This window comes from Lepisma saccharinum, chromosome 3 (genome assembly GCF_977018435.1).
Source record: "Lepisma saccharinum chromosome 3, izLepSacc3.1, whole genome shotgun sequence".
NCBI lineage: Eukaryota > Metazoa > Arthropoda > Insecta > Zygentoma > Lepismatidae > Lepisma > Lepisma saccharinum.
The window spans coordinates 11,576,435-11,599,959 of record NC_139231.1 but is presented as its reverse complement, the minus strand read 5'-3'; the positions used below and the strand labels follow the sequence as shown (position 1 = coordinate 11,599,959).

Sequence of the window (23,525 nt, the reverse complement as noted above, 5' to 3'; positions counted from 1 at the left end):
ATATCAGTTATCTGAAACTATTGGTTGTAATTTATGCACTGATACAGTTGATATGTTTCCAAAGTTTTGTGTATTTTGCAGTGTTTGCAAAAATGCTGCATGAGACTTTCCCACAACCTAATTACCCTGGAATTTATGCAAAATTTGAAGGTCTCATTAATTTGGCACCAGTACTGTGTGAAAAAAATGGACTGCGATTTAATGACAGCTATTTTAATATTTCGACATAATTCACAAATCTCTTGTAAATAGATACATATAATTGCAGTGCAATCAATTTTTTAACAACTTTTAATTGTTACAATTTTCAAGCATTGGTATCAGTGAGGATCATTAAGAGTACTGGCATTGTTCAAAGTGGTATCATCTCAGCTCTAATGATAAACATGAAAACAAATTTGTAAACTGTGTTAAATCTTTCTCCTGGCTACTATAAATATATTATTGTGAACAATGAGATACCAGATCAAATTATATTCCCTCTTTTGAAGATGTTAATGCTTCCCATTCGTACATCCTAAAAGAATGGTTTATGCAACAGAGTGGCCACCCTAGGACCATGAAGAATTTCAAGTATAATTCCAGGTTTTCAAGGTGAACTTCCCAAAAATTCAAGGGATACAAGCACATGCTTTCTCTTTTTCAACCTTACACATTACCGCCTCTCACCACCAACACACATACATACACAATTATATTAACAATACAAAGGGTCTGTATGATTCCAATGTATTCAAAAATTCTAATTCAATTAAATGGTATATATACGAGGGTTAAGTCATAAGTCATGGCAACTATCTAAGATGTACATGTGAAAGTGTATGGAATGTACCTACGAATGAAGCCACCAGATGAAGTCTGGATGCAGGAGACTGTCGTAGGGAAGAGGCAGAACACAGGATATTGGACAACAGTGTTTTATTATGAGGCAGATTGGCAGTTGACACTCTGCCCCATTTGAAGGCCTCCACCCACCTCGCCAATGTTCGATAGGGCATGGCATGCACACCCAGAGCTTCCCGTAGCTCTGTATGGCATTCCCGTGCATTTCTGCCACAGAGAACTGCTATTTTAACGTACGAACGTTGCTCCTGCTTCATGACCTCCATTTTCGAATGCTATCACTCACCGACTGAACTTGGGTGCATTGTTGTTCACATACACCATCTGGTGGCTTCTTTCGAAAGTACATTCCATACATTTTCAAACATATATATCTTAGATTTTTCGTATTGTCCCCTGTTCGCGAGAAAAAAAATAGTTGCCATGATTTAACCCACGTATATATATATTTAAAATATAAAGTGAAAGAGGAGAGAGGAAACACTCACCGGACGCAGAAAAACTTTAAATTCTCGTGACGGTATGTTACATCTTAAGGAGTAGAGAAACGTTGTAGAACTTTGTGACAAGAACGAAAAGTTAGCATGACCTGCAGTGTTGCCAGGTCCCAAAAAATAGTGTTGACAGTGCCACAAAAAATATAGGTGGTTCTTTCGCCAGGCTTGTCGAAAATTGTGGGTGGTGGGAGGGGAAGGTTTGGGGAAAGGTGGTGCTGAGGGTGAGGATTGGAGATGAGGGGCATTACTGGGTGGCCTTGTTCAGGCCTGGGGGTGTGGTTGCATTTATGGTCGATATGTAGGCCCTCTCCCATCTTCTACATATTGAGGTGTTGGTGGATTGGGGCAAGGAGTGGATGATCGCTACCTGCAAGCAGTCATTAAAAGGAATATTGTGGTGATTGGTGTCAATGGCAACAGCAAAGTCCAGGTTTTGAGTGGAGGAGCAGTGGTTGTTGATGCGGAGGTTCAGGGCTGTGGATGTTTCCCCCAGGTAGAAGATCCTACACAGGTGCAGAGGTTACATTTCCCATTTCAGATACTCAACTCGAATCTACATACAAACACAAGTCACAAATGTTACGGGATATACTAATCTATGAAAAATTGTTTATTGTATAAGAATTTCAAGCTCAAATTTACCTAATCAACTTTAAGATATCTTATCTTGCAATAATCTTCTATCTGTCAGATAGATTGTTCTACAAAGAACACTAACGAAGTAAGTGGATTGAGAAGATTCTGTTTTATTTTCAATGCAGCTTTCTTTTCTTTCCTCGATAAAAATAAAAGTTAAACTGTGAAATCTTGCCTCCGGGCATTTGTAAATATCCATAAATGCAATGGGATTTGATTAATAAAGTTGCATTTTTTCAAGTCTACGGAGAAAAATTCACACATAATTCACGGAGCCAATAATTCAAGCATAATTCCCAGAATTCAAGGAATTCCCGGTGAGTAGCCACCCTGATGTTGGAAAAATTCTCACTCTGCAAATCAAACCTGGGTCTCCTGCCCCCCCCCACCCCACCCTCTCACACACACACACACACATACACCAGGGTGACAGACTTTCAGCCATTAATTGAAGGGAGATTTCAAACTTTCGGCACTGAATTTACAGGAGATTTAGTCGCAACAAATTTTGCACATTTTTAATGGGACACTTCAGCAAATGTTTATGGAATGGATAGTATTAAACAAAAGAATTAATTTATATTTTATACAATATACTAGGGATGGGACCGATTAATCGGTACTCTATCGGTATCGGCCGATATAGGCATATCGGTGTATCGGTAAAATTACCGATTATTTTACCAATCCGATATATTGATTATTATCTGAGAATTTAGTGCAAAATTCTGCCATTTTGTTGTAATTTTTATGGATAATAACCATGCCCTACTTTCTAAAAAAGTAAATGTCTAAATATGCAATTTATCTTGTACTGCAGTCACCTTCAAACACACATTTATTAAAGAGGTCAATGAACCTTTCAGGTTCTTCAAGGGCCATTTCTAATTTTATATCGGATCGGTAGAATATCGGTTATCGGTATCGGTAAATTTTATATCGGTACTTTATCGGTATCGGCCAAAATTTCATATCGACCCATCCCTACAATATACAGATCAAAATAGAGAATAAAAATTTACAAATCTACACGTTTCTCAGTCCACTGCTTGTGGAGAACTATGCAATAAAGTTTATGCATGCAAGACCTTGCAGTCAACTTGAAGATTTGTATGCCTTGTATGAATGAATGGAAATTTCACGATCTATATTGTGAATTAAATATGTGGGAGAAATAGAATGTTAACACAGGAGCCGGGAAGATCTAAAAAAAATTAGCTCTAATATGGGAGTTTCCAGGAAATACCGCAGAGTTGGTCAGATTACCCCACACACAAAATTACCTCGTTAATTCTAACAACTGACATCTACTTTATATTTACAGAAAATCAAGTAGAACTCCAAATGCTGCGCTCTTCCTCACTTACACAAAAGTAATCCATTAGTAGTAAACCATTTAAAATTTTAGAATTTCTGAAAACATTTCTTTCCTATAAATGTAAATACCATACCTCATAGGTCAATTTATCCCTGCTGTTGAAGAGCATGAGAACGCACATCTGGTATGTGGAAACCTGGATGATGTGCTTTCTAGGACCATTACTTCGCTGCGAAGTCAACGGCATCCCAGTAGATGAGCTGGCTCCATCTTTCCCTTCCCCTTCTTCTTTCCGAGGACCATAGAAAACGGCATTTAGATCTGCAGAACCTAGCTGAGGTTGTAGAGTTAGTTGCCTCCCACTGTGCTTTGCTAGGTAGAATCTGAAATTAAAATCCAAAACAAAAAACTTAATGGAAGTCTTCTGAATTTGTTTAAGTTACATCTGTAATCACCTTCTATGTAATAACCACTATAATAAATAACCATAGGCTTAAGCTCATACTGTCATGATTTATAACTTTGCAGACTGTCTATGAAACCATAGTGATTTTGTAGTCAACACAAATCTTAATAAGGTACTTTTTGTGGAACACAGAAAATATATTTAATCTTTAGTTAGCATTAAGAAATGATCGTTCCTAAGACCATCTGTACAGGAGTCTATTGTCATTGGCTAAACAAAATAGACAATTGAAATTCATTAAACAGCATTCTTATTGGAAATCTTGAAAGGTCTAAAATTGGAAATCTTGAAAGGTCTAAAATTGCACCCGTGCACAATCAAAAGAAAAAATTGGCAATTTCACATTTTACTGAAAGGTGGCAGAATAGTGTGTATGGCAAGAAAAATTAATACATAGATTTAGCGATCAGTCATAACAAAGATGATAATTTTCTTGGTATTTAGTCTAAATGTAATCTGAGACACCTTAGAAACTATGTGATCATAATGACATAAAATATAATTTCCATAGATATATGGGTACAGTGGAACTCTGATTTTATATTTTTCAGGGCATCAAGCTGAAAAAACTTAAATGCAGGATTATATTTATTATTATTTTTTTTTTATCAATTTCAGTAACTGCTCTGATCGACAGTGTTACAAGACTTTACTTAGAACAGTCCCTAATTAGAAATTCTTGGGTGTGTGCTCTGACATCACTTCCTTTAAGGCTGGAATTCAATGTGTTGTCCTGTCCGTGTTTCATTTGATTGTGTACAGACAGCTTTAAAGTGTGGGGAAAAAATTGAGTACAGTTGGGATGTCTGCCAGATTACCAACGGAAGTACCAGAGAGCTGTAAAAAGATAGAACTTGGAAGTATTTGCTGAATTCTGGCTCCTCTCAGCCTTGTGTACATTCTCTGAATACATATTTATACGATTGTAGGTTGTAAAGTCCTTTGGATACATAAATAAATCTTATTAGGATCAACAATGCAGTCTATGGAGTAAAACCCAAGAAGTTTTAGAAACTGAATGCCTTACCTCCTAAATGCTTCGAAAGCATTTCGAGGAGCTGTTGGAATACTGCACCTTGGTGTTGCGCTTTGAGTTGGCCAAAAACCTGTTGTAAGTACTCTCACACTCAAATCCACACCATGCAAATTTGTCTGAAAAGAAAAGAGGAAAAAATGTTCACTGCATTTCAGCTGATAAACTAGTTAAATATTTCCCCTAGTACAAATGTGCATCATATATTAAGACAGTATTTTATTGAATGTACAGTTCAAATTGCAAATTGTTAATCTTGTTTTCCTTAAGTTTAAAAAGTTATCTGACATGAATGTAAGAAGAGTACAAATAATTATGGGTTTGTGCCATACAGACTCAAGAAATTACAAAATATGAGGGAGTGTCATAAAATAACAGGAATTTGATTAAAAACTTTTTTACAAGAGTACTTAGAGAAATTGTTTATCTTATTTTGTGACGTAAGTCATCCTTCATTGCATCACACTAGGTCCACCTGCACACAAGGTTGTGGATGCCCTTTAGAAGAAAATCGTTTTGGTGTAGCCTTTAACCAACTTTGCACTGCCACTTTTACCACACTGTCATATGCAAACTTCTGCCCCAACAAGTGTTCTTTCAAAGGTCCACACAAATAAAAGTCTGCTGGTGCCAAAATCAGACTGCATTGTACATGTTTTAACACCTCAAATTTCAAAGCATATGAGCATATGTGCAGCCATATGGGGACAGCAACTGTCGTGAAACAACAATATCATTTGGAGAGAAGAAAGAGTCACAATTTGATCCTTTTCCCTGTAAGTAAACCAATATAGGGCCATGGCACTCCAACTGCTGTTACGGATTCCCAAATGATAAGGTGTTTGATAAGGAAGCATTTTGTGTCCCAAATTCAGATATTCCATTATGATACTTTTCCATAAAATTCCTGTTATTTAATTTTTTATTTGTAATATTGGATACTCTAGGACCATGATAAAATTCAAGTATAATTCCAGGTTTTCAAGGTGAATTTTCCAAAAAAAATTCAAGGCACATGTTTCTCAACTTCAACCTTAAGTATTATCGCCTCTCACCACACACACACATGTAACACATACAATTATTTTAACAATATAAAGGGTCTGTGCGATTCCAATGTATCAAAAAATTCTAATTCAAATCAATTACTTAATTTAAAGTGTGGATTTAACATTTGGCATTTCACATACTCAGACTCGAAATACATCTACAAACACAAGTCACAAATGACTGTATATATTCCATAATCTATGAAAATTGTTAATTGCTTAAGAATTTCAAACTAAAATTTACCTATCATCTTCAAGATATCTTATCTTGCATGTCAGATAGATTGTTCTGCAAAGGACACTAACAAAGTAAACGAATTGAGAGAATTCTGTTTTATTTTCCATGCAGCTTTATTTTCCTTCCTCGATAAAAATAAAAGCTTAACTATGAAAAACTTGCATCAGGGCATTTATAAACAAGCATACATTCAATGGGATTGGGATTAAATAAAGTTTAAACAATAGTGGTTTAAACAACTGAGGTTTTAGAGAGAGAAAAAAGTGCAACTGTGCACTTTATTTGGAGCTTCCTGCAATTTTAAGTCTGCCATTATCCGCCATTAGGTGCCTGGATGCTCTTTGCAAATGAAAAATTAATTTTCTGTTCTAAAAGAGCACAAACGCAAATGCAGTTAGAAAACCTAAAACATGACTAAAACGTCTACTTGTAAAAATACTGCAAAATGACACATGCAAAATAAAAAACACATTTTCCAGTTCTTAATGAAGGAAAACTGACTACTATTATGTTAGCATCATCTTAAAGGCACCAGGGAAATAAAAATCAACTTCCAAGCCCTGTTCATAACCTTAGAGAACTTCATTTAATGTCATAAATATTTGAGTTGAAGTTACACACACTTACCCCTGAAGTTAAAACATGTTCCTTGAACTCATCCATAATTGTGTTTGAAACTGTCATGTCTTTGAACATTCCTTCTAATTTTGATGTGAATTGGCAACCACATTCAGTCTGAAATAGTAAATATATTAACACATTATTTATGAATATGTAAAGTCAAGCAACACAGACATTTATGAAATGTTACTTTGATTTCATGAAAGGTATTTGGATTTTAAAATTTTATGTAAACAAATGAAGCATACTAGATGGAGAAGTTGATGGTTGTAAATGCTCAAGTCAACCTGATGTTTTATGAGGATATTTAAGTGAAAAATATAGGATCACTCAGAACTCAAACACAGATCAAGATTGCATATTTCGGTTTGTTTTGTTGTATAAAATCATGTGCATCTGTACCCACATGGGCAGAGCTAAATTATACAGGGTACCAATAAAGTTTTTCCAACATTACAAAGGTTTATTACAAAGAAACTATTAGTTATAGCTGCATGGCTTTGCTCTAGGTAGAGGCTGAGTTGGTATAGGATGCGCTGCAGTTGCTGGAGCTGAAAATGGCATCAATGCAGGAGAAAGCTCAATACGTTTTAAGGAATCACGAGACCAGGTCACTGATACATCAAAATTTTAGGAGGGAATGTGGATGGCCACCTCCTGATTACAAAAGCACCATTGCATGGTATGACAAATTTAGTTTCCCTCCTAAAATTTCGCTGTACAGCAATCATTGACTTGTCTCATGATACCATAAAACACATTGAGCTTTTTCCTGTGCTGACAGCATTTTCAGTTCCAGCGATTGCAGTGCCTCCTATACCAACTCAACCTCTAGCTAGAACAAAGTGTAAACATTGTGAGTTACTCTTTCTTTTGCCTCAAGCCATGTAACTGTAACTGCAATACTTTTTTTATGTTATGTTGGAAAGACTTCATGGCCATGTGATTCTGTAAGTATGGAATCTAAAGCCCATGTTTCTTTACAATTTTCATCATGTCACAGTCAATAAGTATGGAAAAAACAAAACATCCATCAGCTGTGAGGAAGGACAGAGGGGGGGGGGGCACGTCAGTGTGACCAAGATGTTGGTTTCATGTGGTAAAACCAACCCCATTTGAATCTATTAATTTTTTAAAATAGTTATCAAAATTAAGTCTCATGTGAAGCATTCTTATGAATGAAACTAATTACTTTGGAAGGCAGATAACACATTCCAAATTGAAATCGTAAAAGGAATCATGATCAGTCAGAGTAAAGCACTGTAAAAACTACATTGATGTATAAGATTATTTTAAAAAAATGGTACTACACTATTGCTTTGTAACGTACCATAGAATAATAAAAAATACAATACCGAACTAACATATTCTATTTTTGTTATTTAAATTGTTTATTTTCTACCTAGCACTGATTAAATCTAATCATTAAATTCTACTCTCAATACAACAAAGGGAGAGTTTAAACTAAATACCAATGAATGTCCCATTTAGCCAATTACTTTGCACACTCGACTAGATAAAAGTTTCTCTCACTTGAAATCATAGAAAGCCAATAATACAAATGCACTATTTACAGGGTTGCCACATGAAATAAAATTTGACTGACCATGTTTCCTTCGACATGTAATCAAAAAAAATTGTCAAAAATCATGAAATACTTTCACTCTCATTAATTTAGCTTTCTTTTTTATTATTTTTTCTTGGCCACAACATGTTAAAAATGTCTAGTTCAACTCTCATTGAATCAAATCTCACATTTCAAAACATAACAACGCTTTTGTTGTACGCTCATACTGTATAAAAACCGCAATCTTTTTGAGAATAATTGTTACAGGTACAAATTATGTCACTAAAATGAAAATTATATTCTCTTCACATAACAAATAATGCAATTGGACTTTAAAAATTCAAATGTAACGAGCAATAGGAATTGCCTTGTTTCCATAAGAAACTAACTTCTTTATCAATAAAATAACAAGAGCTGCATTAGATAAGATAACTCTACCACATCATGAACTATCCTGCATTGACACTTAATAAGTAACATGGTTAACTTTTTACTCCAAGATAACAACAATACATCTAACCCAATGGCTGCCATTTTGAAATATGGAACCATCGTTGTACAATAAATAAAATGTTACCAATATGTTTCTTCCAAAATTAACATTATGATCAAAAGGAATGACTAATTTAGTTTTCTGATCTTTTAGCCTCTTAGTTTGATCGGAAAGATTTTATAAGCCAGATCAAAACACTGGCTGTAAAAGAAACCAGGATATGTCAGTAGCAGCATGAGCTGGTTATTACTGAAGCTACAAGCAACATACATAACGATCTCCTGGAAATTAAAATTTCTATTCGGTTATCCTAGCAATAGCATCCAAGACATTAGGTTCTAAACCTAAAATGGTATTAAATTTAAAGTTTTAGAATAATTATGTTACTTTATAAATAGCTTCAAAAACTCTAGTACTTTTATGTGCATATATAGGAAACGATACACACGATCTCAATATAAAATTCATACATGCATTTCTTTCCAAATGGAACATCACTGAAAATGTGGCAACCCTGTGTAGATGGTCCTAACATGTACTGGCAGACGTTTTCTTTAGTTGAACTAAATGGCAGCTATAACACTTACACATCACTAAATAACTTCTTCCAAAAACTGTAGGCCACATCAAAACCAATTAATTTTAGTGCACTCTCTTGAAGTGATTAAATAATTTTTAATGTATGAAAAAATATAATAGGAAAAATGCTTATATAATGTCTCACTTAAAAAAAAAAATAGATATATTTATTTAATCTGTATTTCCATCTGTTTCCTTCTTCTTTTCTGGACTTTTACTCTTCCCTGGACCTTTCTATGAAAGAATAAAAGCACATTCAACCAGACTAACTGTGAAGGTAATCTTAGCAATTAATTTTATTTGTATTCATTGAACAGCAATTTATTGAAATGGATCTACGTAAATCTTTTACTGGCACATATAATGTATTGACAGAAAATGTGCCAATTCTGTACCAATCTGATATAAAGTAGGATGGATAGGTTGATATGAATACTAATCACTACAGATATAAAATTTACAGTCATTGATAACCAATAATTCTACTGAACCAAAATTAGATTTCAAATGCTTCATGAAGAACATTAATTGCTTATTCAGTTCCTTAATTAACATATTTGTATATTTATTATTTAGCATCACTTTACTGGCACTTTTGCCTAATTGCGATGAAGGATGATGAGTGGCGATTGACGAAAGGACATATCACAAAGAACACCCACCCCCCAGCCGAAACTCAAACCCACAAACTGGGATGGCAAAACTGAAAGCTCAGCCACAAAGCTGTCACTTTCTGAATTAATATATATCTGTGTATGTGTGTGTAACTTTATTTTTAAAAAGTACCTGTAATAATAATTCCAGATGTGTGACAGGTATAGTCTCCTGTACAGTCATGGACACTTCTGGGTTGTAATAATTCCATTGACTTTCAATGAAATTTTTTCAACCCAGAAGTGTCCGTGACTGTACAATTACTGCCCAATAAGATAGGTGATGGGCATAGTCTGCCCTCTGATATGCACTCGTATTGTGAATGAACAACACCGTGTCTCTTCTGCAAATGTATTGTGAAAGCTTCTTTCAACTTCCAGCCTCTAAATGACCTATGTGTATTTTTTTCATTGCTGGTCAGTCTTACTTGTGTTTGCATTTATGTTAAAATAACCTCTTCTCGATGGAAGAGACAGAATGAGGAACGATATGCACCAATGATGGGCTTGATGGCACAAAGCTTGTTACCATTTACCTTATCCCACTTTTCTACCAACTGTCACGAAGGGAGCAACCCAACACATTCTGCATGTCTCTGGCTGGTAGAAGATGAACCAAAACAAATGAATATTTATCAATCACTAACACTTACATAAATAGATAATTTTAAAACAAAAATTGCATAAAATTACTGAACAAAATTACCTTCAACTTGGAGATCATATTTTTTTCACTGTCATCACTGACAGACTTGTTGAGTAGTAGTCGTTTAGCTAAATGCTGTTTGTAGTACCGTTCGAACACATCCTTTTCTTGCAAAAACCTGAAGAGGACCATGGTCTTGTCTAAAACAGTCTCTATTTCTTGCTCAGTCATCTGAAATAAATCACAAACATTTATAAACCAAATGAAGTGAGATCCCTCAGCAGCTGAGGTCTTATTTGCTTTAGTTACTCAAATTTCACCACATCACATGGCTTCTTCAGCAGTTGACAAGAATAGTTAGGAGTTTAAAACATATTAAGGTAAGTTAGATTAAGGTTTAAAATGAAGGTAAAAGACAATGCAGAGTGCCCTCTTACTGCTTCCTACTTCATCTAATGCTGGCGACAAAATTGTCATAATTTCGGCCACTTTTGGCCAATTGCAAAGATGGAAATGAATAGTGATAAGTAGAGGTATATATTTTTAGTAAATAAAAAAAAGAAGCAAAATTTCAGTACAAAAAGAGTCAATTTCGAGTTCAAAAGCTGTAAATAAAATAAAATTTTGCTGTTATAGCAGTGAAAAAGCGGTATATAAAATTACATATTACTTTCAAAAATGTTAATATAAACCTAAATTTGATTTAAAAACCGCTCTTACTACACAAAATAAACATATCCCTTCTAATAGCACATTTATGAATATTAAGTTTATTCCTGTATATTGCTTTTCGAATATTTACAGCAGAATTAACTAATTTTCTGTCAATTGCAAAACTCTCAGGATAATTCTGACTTCAGAAAGTGTCGCATCGGTAAATAAACTCTAAATTTCGTGGTTAAGAGTCTATTTCCCATTTTGCAGCTCATTTCCCATTATTTCGTGACAATACAGGGTGGGAAAATGCACCTCACACCTTTCAGAAACATGAAAAATTAACATTACGTGTTACTTCACATTTTGTGTTTTCATCAGAAAAGAAATATGCATGCCTCTACTCATTACATTCGAACCATGCACTTCACACAATTTTCTGTGAATTTCAGCAGCATTATGACCTTTGACGTTAACAAATCGAACCTTACACCGTACTTCTCAACAGGCGAGATTGTGTATTTGTGCAGCCATTTTAACATGCTCTCTCACATGACTAGCAAAAATATGATTGTTAGGTTGCCAATGGACCAGTTGATGTTATTGCGCAGGCACATTCCGATCACTGTGGCGTTACTTTTTTTAAAAATCAGCACTTTCTTTTGAAATGCACGTCGTAGTATGGTTTATGATTATGAAATTGAACCAATGTATTAAAAACTTACAAATAAACAAAAAAATATACTTACTCCTTTCACTCCTTTCTTTAATTTATCATCAATAAATAAAGAAAGATATTCTGGTGACTTAGGGTTCAAATTTAGGAAATACTCGAAGTCAGAAGCAATCATCTGTTTAAAAATCTTGTCATTATTGAAGGAGTTGTGGAGAAAATGGTCAAACCTATCCTTCAAATCCAGTAAATTCTGAAAGACAAAAAAAGGAAATTAATGTTTCACAAGAAAAAAATACTATATTGCATAAAAAATTTACTACAGAATGCTGAATAACTTAAACATATCTCAAGGTATCTACACATTTACGTTCTCAGAGCAGTCCCCGACCGCACTGAGAACAGATATATGTGTCAAGTCATACACACAATCATATCCCTCCAATTGAACATGTCCCACCCAATACTCTTGAACATCGCTACCCACCATTACTTAGGATATTTCACCACATTAACCCCTCTGCTGCCATTCGCTATAGCAGGCCAGGTCAAACTACAGTAGAGCCTGCCTGATAGCACAGTGGTAGCGTTGTTGCATTGTAATCAAGGGGTCCCAGGTTTGATACCCAGTGGAGGCACATAGTGGTTCGGATCCCACTTTAAACTGTAGGTCCAGTCTCAATTAGCCTTACTGTGCATAATAAAGTGGACTTAAAACACCAAATAAATCAATCAACCTCAGTATTTGTGCAAGAGAACTCTCGTATGCATGTGTGAAGTACGTACGTTACTGTGGCACTGAAAGAGAAGTGGAAAGGAGGTTACGTCCGTGTAGTGGGAGACCTTTCGTAATCTGATTCATGAGTAACAGTGCAGTGGCAGTGTAATCATGGCAGTAGTAACAGGTGGCGGCTTGTCACCAACCCGCACAGTACATTTACCCCTCACTGAAAGTGGCTCCCCCACCCCTGCTCTGTTTATTGACCTTGAGGTGCAGTGTACAGGCAGCAAGTTCACATAGCATGGATTACTCACTGGCCTCCTCAAATGCATCTAAGTTTCTTCAAGTCTGAACTATAGCTACAATTCCAAAACTGCCACATTGTCAATGCCTGTTCACCTCTTGCAAATCTTCTTCTGGCCACACTATATAGTCCATTATAATCTCTCAATCAAATGTGAGTATGCAACTAGGTTCTGAAATCAACCTCTTCATTTTCCAAGTGAGTTGTATCTATTTGATACATATACAGGGTGGTTATAAATTATTGAGCTCATTTGATATGTATTGAAAACAACACACTATTGAAGCAATCTTTGTTTTGCGTAAATGATAAGAGCAGCAGGAAGTGTTTGTATTGACATCGACCGAACATCCATGGCACCATGGTTTGGTTCATAAAACCAAATCTCCAATAACAGTTCAAAGATGCTAAGCGTAATCCTCCTAGTAAGGACTCCAATTTAAGGATACAGGAAGTGTCGAATGTAGGTAAGGTGCTGACAGGCCACTGGTCTCAGACAACATTGTAGATCAAGTGAGAGATGCTTTTACGAGAAACTTAAGTAAATCGACTCATTGCATGTGTTGAAAATAAAACTGTTCAGCATGATATAGTAAAGACAAGAAACTAAATATTGGTAATTTACTTGGTTCTTGTTTTAATCTCAAGTTTCCTATACGAGGGCAGTGCAATGCAGAGAACAAAAATATGTAAAAAAAAAAAAAGCCTCATATAGTCTCTAACAGCACATAAACACCACTGGACATTCCCTCTCCTCCACTGTAGTACTGTCCACAACTGGTTTCCTCACAGGCAAATAATCAAAGAAACCCACATCATCCTACAGCATAAGTCTAGATAATGATCTCGATAATGGTATCCTGTACTGCATAAAATTCCAGACAAGAAGGTGGCTGATCACCTCCAGTATTGGTGATATGGAGAACATGACCCCCTGGGACTTCATGGTATTGTGCAGTGCACAGGGGATGGCTTTACCTTTTTCTTTCTTGGTATCAACTTAAGTACATGTGGTTCCACCACTGTATTTACAACTACAGGATATAGTTTAAACTATACTTTTTCTCAAGCATGAAACTTTAGTATTTGCCATGGTTGGTTCTCAGTGAAATTGAAAGTATCATACTTTTAAAAGAATTTCTTAACTTAAGGTGTTTCCAGTTAGCAGGAATTCACTAGTTAGTGAAGAAAAAATTAAGTACTAGTAGTAAAGTTTAGTAACGTAAACCTTTCAAACCTGTAGCAATAATCATCTTACAATACTATTATTAAGAACTGATTAACTGATTATATTTATAAAACATTAAAAAACTGACCAAGGCAAAATTTTATAGTATAAAAAATATATACACTAAAAATGTAACGTTTCCACCCTATAACAGAGCCTTCTTCAGACGAATATTCACAATAAATGGTGAGAGGAAGTATGAAGATCTAAAAGAGGACACCTATGAGGAGATTTGTGGATCAGAAGAGGAACAAAATATTTGAGAGAAGATCATAAAAGACTGTAGGAGGAGAGGATTTAAAAAGTGCATAAAGGAGGCAGGAAGACTGCCCAGTTTGAAAGGCTTTCCCAAGATACACAAAGAGGAGACAAAATTGGGACCAGTAATGGATTGCAGGAACAATGTTTTGGAACCCTTGGAGAGAAGTTAAAGAAGATAATTGGAGTGTTAGTGAAAGAGCAAGAAAGCAGAGGAGTGAGGAACAGTGAGAGGTGGTGGAACTTATAAAAGGACTGGAGGTGAGTGGGGACATGACGACAATGTTTAGCCTACATGTAAAAAGCATGTTCCCAAGCATCAAGAGGGGACACGCTACTGGATATTGTTAGGAAGAAGATGGGACAAGAAATAATAGAAGAATGGGATGGCGAACGCATAGTGAAAGCTCTGCAAACTGTTTTGGATAATGGTTACTGCAAAGTGGGGGATAAAATGAGTGAAGGCCTAAATATAGGCTCTAGCTTAAGCCCAGTGTTAGCAGAATTGGTAATGAACGAGTGGGAAAAGAAGGTGATCAAAAAAGGAGAGGGCAAGATAATTCTGTTCTGCAGATATGTAGACGATTGTTTCGGCGTACGGAGGGGAACAAGGAGGCAGCTAGACATATTTGTCAAGGAAATAGAAGATGAAGCAAGAGGGATTTTACTGGAGCTTGTAAGTTTCCTTGATATAATGATGAAAAGGGACAGAGGAAAGAAGATTGAGACCACTTGGCATCAGAAAAAGTGTGCAGCAGGGGTCTTCTGTCACAAAAGAAGTGATGTGAGTGAGGGGACAGAAATAAATTTTATGGAAGACAGAATCAAGAAAATATGCAAGAAGAAAAAGATAGCCTATAGGAGCAGCTAGAAAAGAATGGGTATGAAAAAGAAGAAGTTTACTTGACGTAAACAGAAGAAGAAGGAAGAAAGAAGATAAAGAAACAGAAGAGGGAGAAGAGAAAGAAGAAAAAGAGGAGGTTTGGTATAAGGAGTATGGGGAAAGCCACAGAGACGATAAGCAAAGTCTTTAGAAAAGCAGGCATAAAAACATACAGAAAGGGAGGCCGCAGCATTTTAAGGATGGCGGACAAGAAGAAGGAAGAAAACAGAGAGGACGAAGAGGAGGGGATTATATACTACGAGGTTCAGTGCAAGGAATGTGATAGTGTGTACATAGGGGAAACAAAAAAAAAGACTGAAAGATAGGTTACGGCAACATAAGGATGACGTAAGATTAAACTCATATCTTGCGTGTGTGCGAATTACTCACTTGCAGGTGTATAGAGGGGCCCAAAGGAAGAAATACGTGTGTTTTTTTGTTTCGGCTAAAAAATGGTTTTAGGGGGGCAAAACCCGCTCAAATGTCAAGATGAGGAGAAATTGTAGTAAGGGATCTGACCCCTGTGTCCCCCTCCAATTTCCATGAAACTTGGCAGGTGTATAGAGGAGCCCAAAGGAAGACATATGTATTTTTTGTTTCAGCTAAAAAACGGTTTTCGGGGGGAAAACCCCCCCCTCAACTGTCAAGATGAGGAGAAATTGAAGTGGGGATCTGACCCCAAAAACATGTAAATATGGCATAGGAAGAACACACACAGCACAGAACTGTAGGATTGTCGGTACCAAATGCAAGTGCTATCATGAAGGACGATGGCGGCTAAAGTTCTGTGCTAATAGTACTGGCAGATACACAAGTGGGACATTTGAGATATGAAGTGCATATCACTGACAAACACAGCTCTGTGCAAATCTGGTCGTGCTTCCACTTGTAAAGCAGGATCTCAACATCTGCGCATGCTAGATTACGCATACATTATCTGTGCCTTGCAAGAAATTCAAACATTCCGGAAATACCAGGTGTATAAGCTTAAATCTGCTGTTTGCTCATAGATGGTGTTAGTGAGCGTAAGAAGCTACCATGGGCACGCCATACCTGGTGTTTGTATGAGTTGGACATCTGCCAACACGAATCAGTGCACATCGTCAGCACGTGCAGACAACAACAGACAGTCTTCCTGTGGTAAGCATGTCTAGTTTTGTGCCAGAAAAAGAGCATATGCGGGAAGCTCTGCTTTTCTGCTTCCATTTGAAGAAATCGGCTGCCGAATCGCATCGAATGCTTGTGGAGGCCTATGGTGACAGTGCTGTATCGGAAACAACGTGCAGGGATTGGTTTCGTCGGTTCAAAGACGGCAATTTTGACCTGAGCGACAAGAAGCTTGCAAATCGGTCCAGGAAGGTTGGGGACCATCAATTGCAGGCTCTTTTGGACGTGGACGATACCCAAACGCAAAAGATGCTTGCCGAGCAATTGGGTGTTACTCAAGCAGCCATTTCCATGCGTCTACGTGCCATGGGAAAGGTTCAAAAGATCGGAAAATGGGTGCCGCATGAATTGACCGATTGGCAGCTGGAGAGATGCCAAAACACATGCGAAATCTTGCTTGCCAGACAAAAAAGAAAGTCTTTCCTGCATCGGATTGTGACTGGCGATGAAAAGTGGATCTATTTCGAGAATCCTAAACGCAAGAAATCGTGGGTTGATCGTGGTCAACCATCAACATCTTCCTCGAGACCAAATCGCTTCGGCCGGAAGACGATGCTGTGTGTTTGGTGGGATCAACAGGGTATCGTCTACTTTGAGCTGTTGAAACCTGGTGAAACTGTCACTGCCCACCGCTACCACCAACAACTGATCAAATTGCACCGTGCTCTGTGTGACAAGAGGCCGGATTATCAACAAAGACATGACAAGCTGACTTTCCTCCACGACAACGCCCCATCGCACACGTCAAGACTGGTCCAAAACTACTTGGAGACACGCAACTGGGAGGTGCTACCCCATCCCGCCTATTCACCAGACTTGGCCCCTTCCGACTACCATCTGTTTTCGTCGATGGGCCACACCCTCGGTGAGCAGCACTTCGATTCGTATGAAGACGTCCGAAAATGGCTTGATGAGTGGTTTGCCTCGAAAGAGAAGGACTTTTTTTGGCGTGGTATCCACAAATTACCTGAGAGGTGAGCAAAATGTGTAGCTCGCGAGGGCAAGTATTTTGAACAAATTTCTTGTTGCTTTCTATGAACAAACCATGTGTTTTTCTGACAACAAAACAGCAGATTTAAGCTTATACACCTGGTAATCTGCAGTCTTTTAAGATAACAAAATTAATAATTATGTGATCTTTTTCGGCGTTGAAAAAATATTTTAAGAAGGTATGTAACTTACAACTTTAATAATTTTATGTAAATATTGTAAAAGCCTAAATTGCATGATTGAATTATGTAGATCCATGGATATGTGTAAATATCTACCGAGTTTCCTTGGTATTTTGTAAACAACCATTAGGTATAAAAAGGGACCAGATTTCTGTATCATTTCGGCTTTCTTACCAGATTGCTGGTATCACAGGTCAACCTCATAGGGAGAACTACCAGTGCCGCATGTTGGGCTACAGCTTTGCTTGTGCTAGTTTCTCCTAAACCTGCTGCTTATGCTCTGGGTTCTTGCGATACCATCAAACCGTGAATAATCTTGGAAGGGTTGCCCGTTACAGATTTGCACGCAGATCTGCATCTGTCAACCCAATCCAGGCTTGCCAGTGGATAAGATTTATTGTAATTATAATAAATCAAACAGTATTGGAAGAAAATTCCATAACCTTTCATTTCCAACTAAAGGGAAGGTATAAATCCAACACCAGTGACCCCTGTTGGCCTGACTGAGAAGTCCGATTTGGGTAACATAGCTGAGACCATTCCCAGGCCCTAGAAGACCAGTGTAGGTGCGTGTCAAACTATAAAGTTCAAGACGTCAGAAAGTTTTAATGTTCCACAAGACTATGAGCAGGATCCGTGGTGGTGTAGTCGGTAGGGTGTCGGAGTACCACACAGGAGACTCAGGTCGATTCCCGGCATGGAAGTTTTCCAGCCTCTTGTAATTCCTTTGCACTGTAATGATTGATTTGGTCTCTGCATACCAGAATACAGATTGTGCTGCGGAGTCGCCATTGTGCTTTATGCGATTGTGGCGCTGCATAGTGAGAGAATGGTGAAATTCTTTGAGTTTCTCGCATTCCATTATGTTTCATAACCTTTTAGCAATGATGAATTGAAATGTGGGAGGTTTGAACGGAACACGCTGTATGTTCTTTATAACATACTTGGACTCATAGGTCCCCTGTTCATTATAAAAAAAATACAATAGTAATAAGAATAATAACTATTATAACATGTAAAGTATGTATTTAAATCTCCCTATTTGCATGCACAACTGGTTTTGGACACAAAAGCACTTTGGGGGGCTAAAAAAATGTAAAAGAAGAATTCTAAGCCTGCCTAGGAACAGTTATAAGAATATTACAATATGACTGATATTATTATTCGAGTTCAGTTTTCAACCTTAATTTTATTTTCCGGCACATGCATGTTATGACACAATTAAAAAAAATCTTTCGATAAAATTGTACTGAAACAATTAAGTATAAACAGTGTAGCACTTACTTGTACAAAAGTAATTGCGTTAGTACCACCTTCCTCCTCCTGAACTAGAGCCTTGCCTTGCTCTCTCAGGTACTGACTAACACAATCAGACATAGTTTTCAGCCCATCCAGCACCCTGCTGAACAGTTTGTACATGCATGCCAGATCATCTGTTTTTTGGTTTTTCAACATATGTACAACTCCGGAATTCTCCATCTGAAAAAACACAATACATTGCTCAATGATAAATTGTAATAAAAGTTAACATTAGGCACACTATATTTGATGAATAAAAAATCCCAATTTCAGTGCAAAACTCACCATATTTCACATTCAAATATGGTATATAAAATTATTGTTGTTGGAGTGCATATCATCTCAAATGAATTTTACACCCAAGTGAAAAGTGCAACATTTCGTACCAGAGTAACACGACAAGATGCACATATTGCTCGCATGTTACATGAACAGTGCATTTTTCTCAATAGTATGCACCATGTCATCTACACTGTTGGTTGCACATGTACAGTGAATGCCTTCTTACATGATGGAGGGGCCCCTCGTAACTTGTCGATTGTAGCTAGTCCCTATGGTTTGAAATCTCCCAAAGACTCTCTCGCATGTACGAAAATACAGAACGATGAGTGGAAAATCTAGGCTTGAAATGAATGTTGCATAGAGGGAAGCAAATAGCAGTTGTAGCTCTAAATGAAAGGCCTTGGTTAATTTAAAAGTACAATGGTAGAAAGAAAAATCTTGAGCTCCCTCCCCATTTCAATAACATAACGAAATGTTTTGTTTCTGAAACAAATTTGATAACAATGCGCAATTTTTACAGATTTTAACCTACATGGAACCTCAGGCATATCTTAGCTAAGAAGGTTATGGTATTCCCTCAATTTGCTTTCTTACATTCATTGATAAATTACTACCTTTCCTTTTTAGAACAACATGTTTTCAATAGCGCATGATTGTGTATCCATGCTTCTCAAGAGAATGGACACATGGATAGTTTACCAACTTGGTGAAGCAAATATGGAATATATCTAGAACATTTTATCATTTAGTCATCTTTCCTTCTTCCAGAATTTACCAAAATCAAGTTTCCTTGCAAGCTTCAAGCATCTAGGAGCACATGTTTTAAATATCACATCTCAATAAAATATCTGGAACAAAAAGAAAACTCCAACACACCTCAACAATTGTTTTCATGTGCTTTTTTATCAACTCCTCCTCAACAACTTCAACTATCCTCGGCTCTGTTGATTCATCTAGGTAATGTTTTGCTCGTTCTGCTTCTTCATTTATTCGAGCTTCTACTTTCTTAATATATACAGAAGCACTATTTTCAGCCAGAAACTTTTGACTTTCCATCTGGAAAAAAAAGTAGAATACAATATTCCTCCTTGTCTACACCAAGGATAGAAAACATGAAAGCAAAAAGGAATAATGTTACATATACACATGCAAGACCTTAACTTAATAACATTTTTAAGAGTTCAGAACCTTGCCAAGAGTGCACGATTTACAATTAAACACACAGCGATGAAATTAGACAGGAGGCAGAAGTTCACACTATTGCGATGTGTGTTCGGAGGTTTAAGAGAATGAAAGATCTCATTGTGGAGTTGGTCTTTGTAATCCATGTGATACAAACGAACTTCCAATTCACACGATCACCAGCTCTGTATAGAATGGGACTCGAAAGTGCCCCGAAGAGAGATCTGACGCTCGAACTAGGCGACTCAGCTAGGTTGACATTGCCACACAGTGCGCGGGAACCAGCGACTTTTGTCCCGTTCTTGCTTTGCTTTTCCCACATGAGGCATCAGAGCAATTCTGGCCAGTTGCCTATCTTCATGGCCGTGCATTTAGGTTGTTACAAACCAGCATCATTTAAACATTTGTTTTTTTTCTTTTAAAGGATTTCAACTACCGCTGACCTAGTAATTTCAGATACTGATTCTCTTCACACACAAATTCCTGCAAACACAAATCACTTACATTTGGAATGAATCAAAATGAAATATTTACAGATACCGATTAAGCACCAACATAAAAATTACCAACACTGATAACTGGTGTGCTACCAATCCGATATAGACTGGCAACAGATTCATGAAAAACTTGAATGGTTCATTCACCTACTTAATTAGCATATATATATCCAGGAGACTGCTATGACTTTTGCATTTGAAAATGAAACTACATATTTAGACAATGATGCAGTATGTACATTCATATTGCAACTGACCCCCTGCAGAGAGTTATTTTTGTATTTAGAAGCATTTCATTTCTTGTAATTACTACTATTATTACAGTGGAACCTCAATTTTACATTTTTCAGGGAACCAAGTTGAAAGAACATGAATTGCAGGAAATTTTAAAGCATTTTGCTTCATTGGGACCATGCACATTGAATGTATAATGCAGGAAGAATAGGGGAACGTAAAATTGGGGATCCACTGTATAATTGTTAATAATACAAATGGAACTAAATGTTATGTTAATTTATTTCCACACTAGTTTTAAGGGGTGTATAATTATTTAATGAAATTTTGTAACAATATGTATTACACAATAAAATAGAATGCAATAATATACATTAGTCTTCAGCACAAATGTTCATTATTTATGCCAGACAATTTATCTTCAGAAAGTCTTCAGTGTGTGGAATCTTCAAAGCAGGGGTGTACACACACAGCTTTGTCTGTGGCAGAACAAGCTCAAATAAATGAAACAATAGCACCTGTTCGAAGCAAAATTAAATGGAGAATGAAGTTTCAACATATAACCAACTGATGTTGGAATGTTTAGAAGTAAAATCGAAGCTGAATGTCACATTACGTTAGAATTGCTTTGGTGCAAAGATCAAAACGTACATGTACATTCATACTACAGAAGGCCATGCCATTATACGAAGTAAATGAAGATCCAAAATGCTCAATGGGTTAATAAAATAATAAAATGGGAGAATTTTGGAATAAGTTTAGGACTAAATATATGAGGGTAGATCAAATGAAAATGGAACAGTGGATGTGTGGCGACAACCCTGTGTAGAGGAAGAGCGAGAGTTAAGGAAGGAAACCCCTACTGCATAATGGACTCGGCCTAGATAGTCGCACGTGATATGCATAGGCAGTCGGGTAGCAGTATCATCCAGGCAGCAATCAAGGCTAAACGAACTGGCCTGTTGTTCTCTGGAGTGGTTTTGCTGCATGACAACGTGCTGCCACATACGTCAGCTGTTACAAAGAACACGTTGGTCATGTTTGGGTGGACAGTGTTGGAACACCTAACGTATAGCCCTGATCTATCACCATGTGACTTCCATATCTTTGGTCTGTTGAAAAACGCATTGGAGGGTTGGTGCTTCCACTCCAACACTGAAGTCATGGACAATGTTCGCAACTGGTTCCGATCTCAGCCAAAGGAGTTCTACGAGCAGAGTATTCACCGCTTGGCGAAACAGTGGGACAAGTGCTTGTGTAACTTTGGAGATTACATTTTATTTCATTCTGTGGCCCCTGTTCCGTTTTCATTTCATCCACCTTAATAAAAATATCACACTGGTGAAATTATCGATATACTGCATTTACTCATGTATAATGTGCACTTTTTTTTTCTCAATATTTTTGCCCCCCAAAACTGTGGTGCATACTATGCATGGAAATAATTCTGACAGCCCTTAACCAGAACTAAATACAATTTTAGATTTCCAAATATTCAACTGTATCAAACCACTGTCAGGTATATAACAATGTAAGTTCACTATATTGTAAAATATAGCAAAAGTTCTGGATCTAAGGCATAATTTCTTGACTTTTTCTTGACCTATCCACTGATTTCTTGACTTTCTTGACATTACTGACTGGTAGACACCCTGTTATAATATCAATTAATCTGGGATGCAAAATAAACACATATCTAAAGACTACATTTTTCAAAATAGTTCATATAAAGCAAGTTAGTGATGACGGAATTATTAGTACAAGAACAAGCATATTTTAGTCCTTCAGATGTGCTTCATTGGGACTCAATGATAATTAGATGATTTTCCCTGAGTTCTTGCTTTTCTTCAAATTCCCTGAGAATTCCAGGTTTTTCCAGGTGTGTGGAAACCCTGTAGGTTCTAAGATAGGAAAATAAAGGAAATAAAATAAATGTAATGATGGTGTGAAGCTCATACAAAAGGAAATGCAAACACAGGACTTCTCTTGATTTAAAACTAGATTTTATGGGCAAAGATAGCAAACATTTTGTGTAGAAAAATATACAAAATACTAATCATGTTAAACCATAAATAGTGTCAATATCATTGGCCGCGGTGGCTCAGTCGGTAACGCGTCTGACTACCATGCTCAAGGTCCCGGGTTCGATCCCCGGCCGGTACAAATCCGGGAACTTTTCTAACGTTGGAAGCGGCCCCGGCGCCCACCCAGCGTCGAATAACATGGGTACCTGGGGGAAACCCTGGGGGGTAAAGGCGGTCAGGGGCATGATGCTGATCACATCACCCCCACTCACGACCGGATCAAGAAAGTGTGGGGTGTTACCCACACA

General features: G+C 37.0%; 1 protein-coding gene across 1 annotated transcript in view; it reads right to left on the bottom strand.

The window, feature by feature from the left end:
• Cul3 (cullin 3) overlaps positions 1-23,525 on the bottom strand; it is a 61,152-nt gene that overhangs the window by 18,339 nt on the left and 19,288 nt on the right. The window contains exons 5-11 of the mRNA XM_083118306.1: positions 20,157-20,336; positions 18,984-19,178; positions 12,043-12,219; positions 10,700-10,870; positions 6,708-6,815; positions 4,788-4,912; positions 3,428-3,677 (exon numbers count right to left, since the gene is read on the bottom strand). Coding sequence (XP_082974432.1) covers positions 3,428-3,677; positions 4,788-4,912; positions 6,708-6,815; positions 10,700-10,870; positions 12,043-12,219; positions 18,984-19,178; positions 20,157-20,336 — 1,206 coding nt within the window. The remainder of the gene's footprint in view (positions 1-3,427; positions 3,678-4,787; positions 4,913-6,707; positions 6,816-10,699; positions 10,871-12,042; positions 12,220-18,983; positions 19,179-20,156; positions 20,337-23,525) is intronic.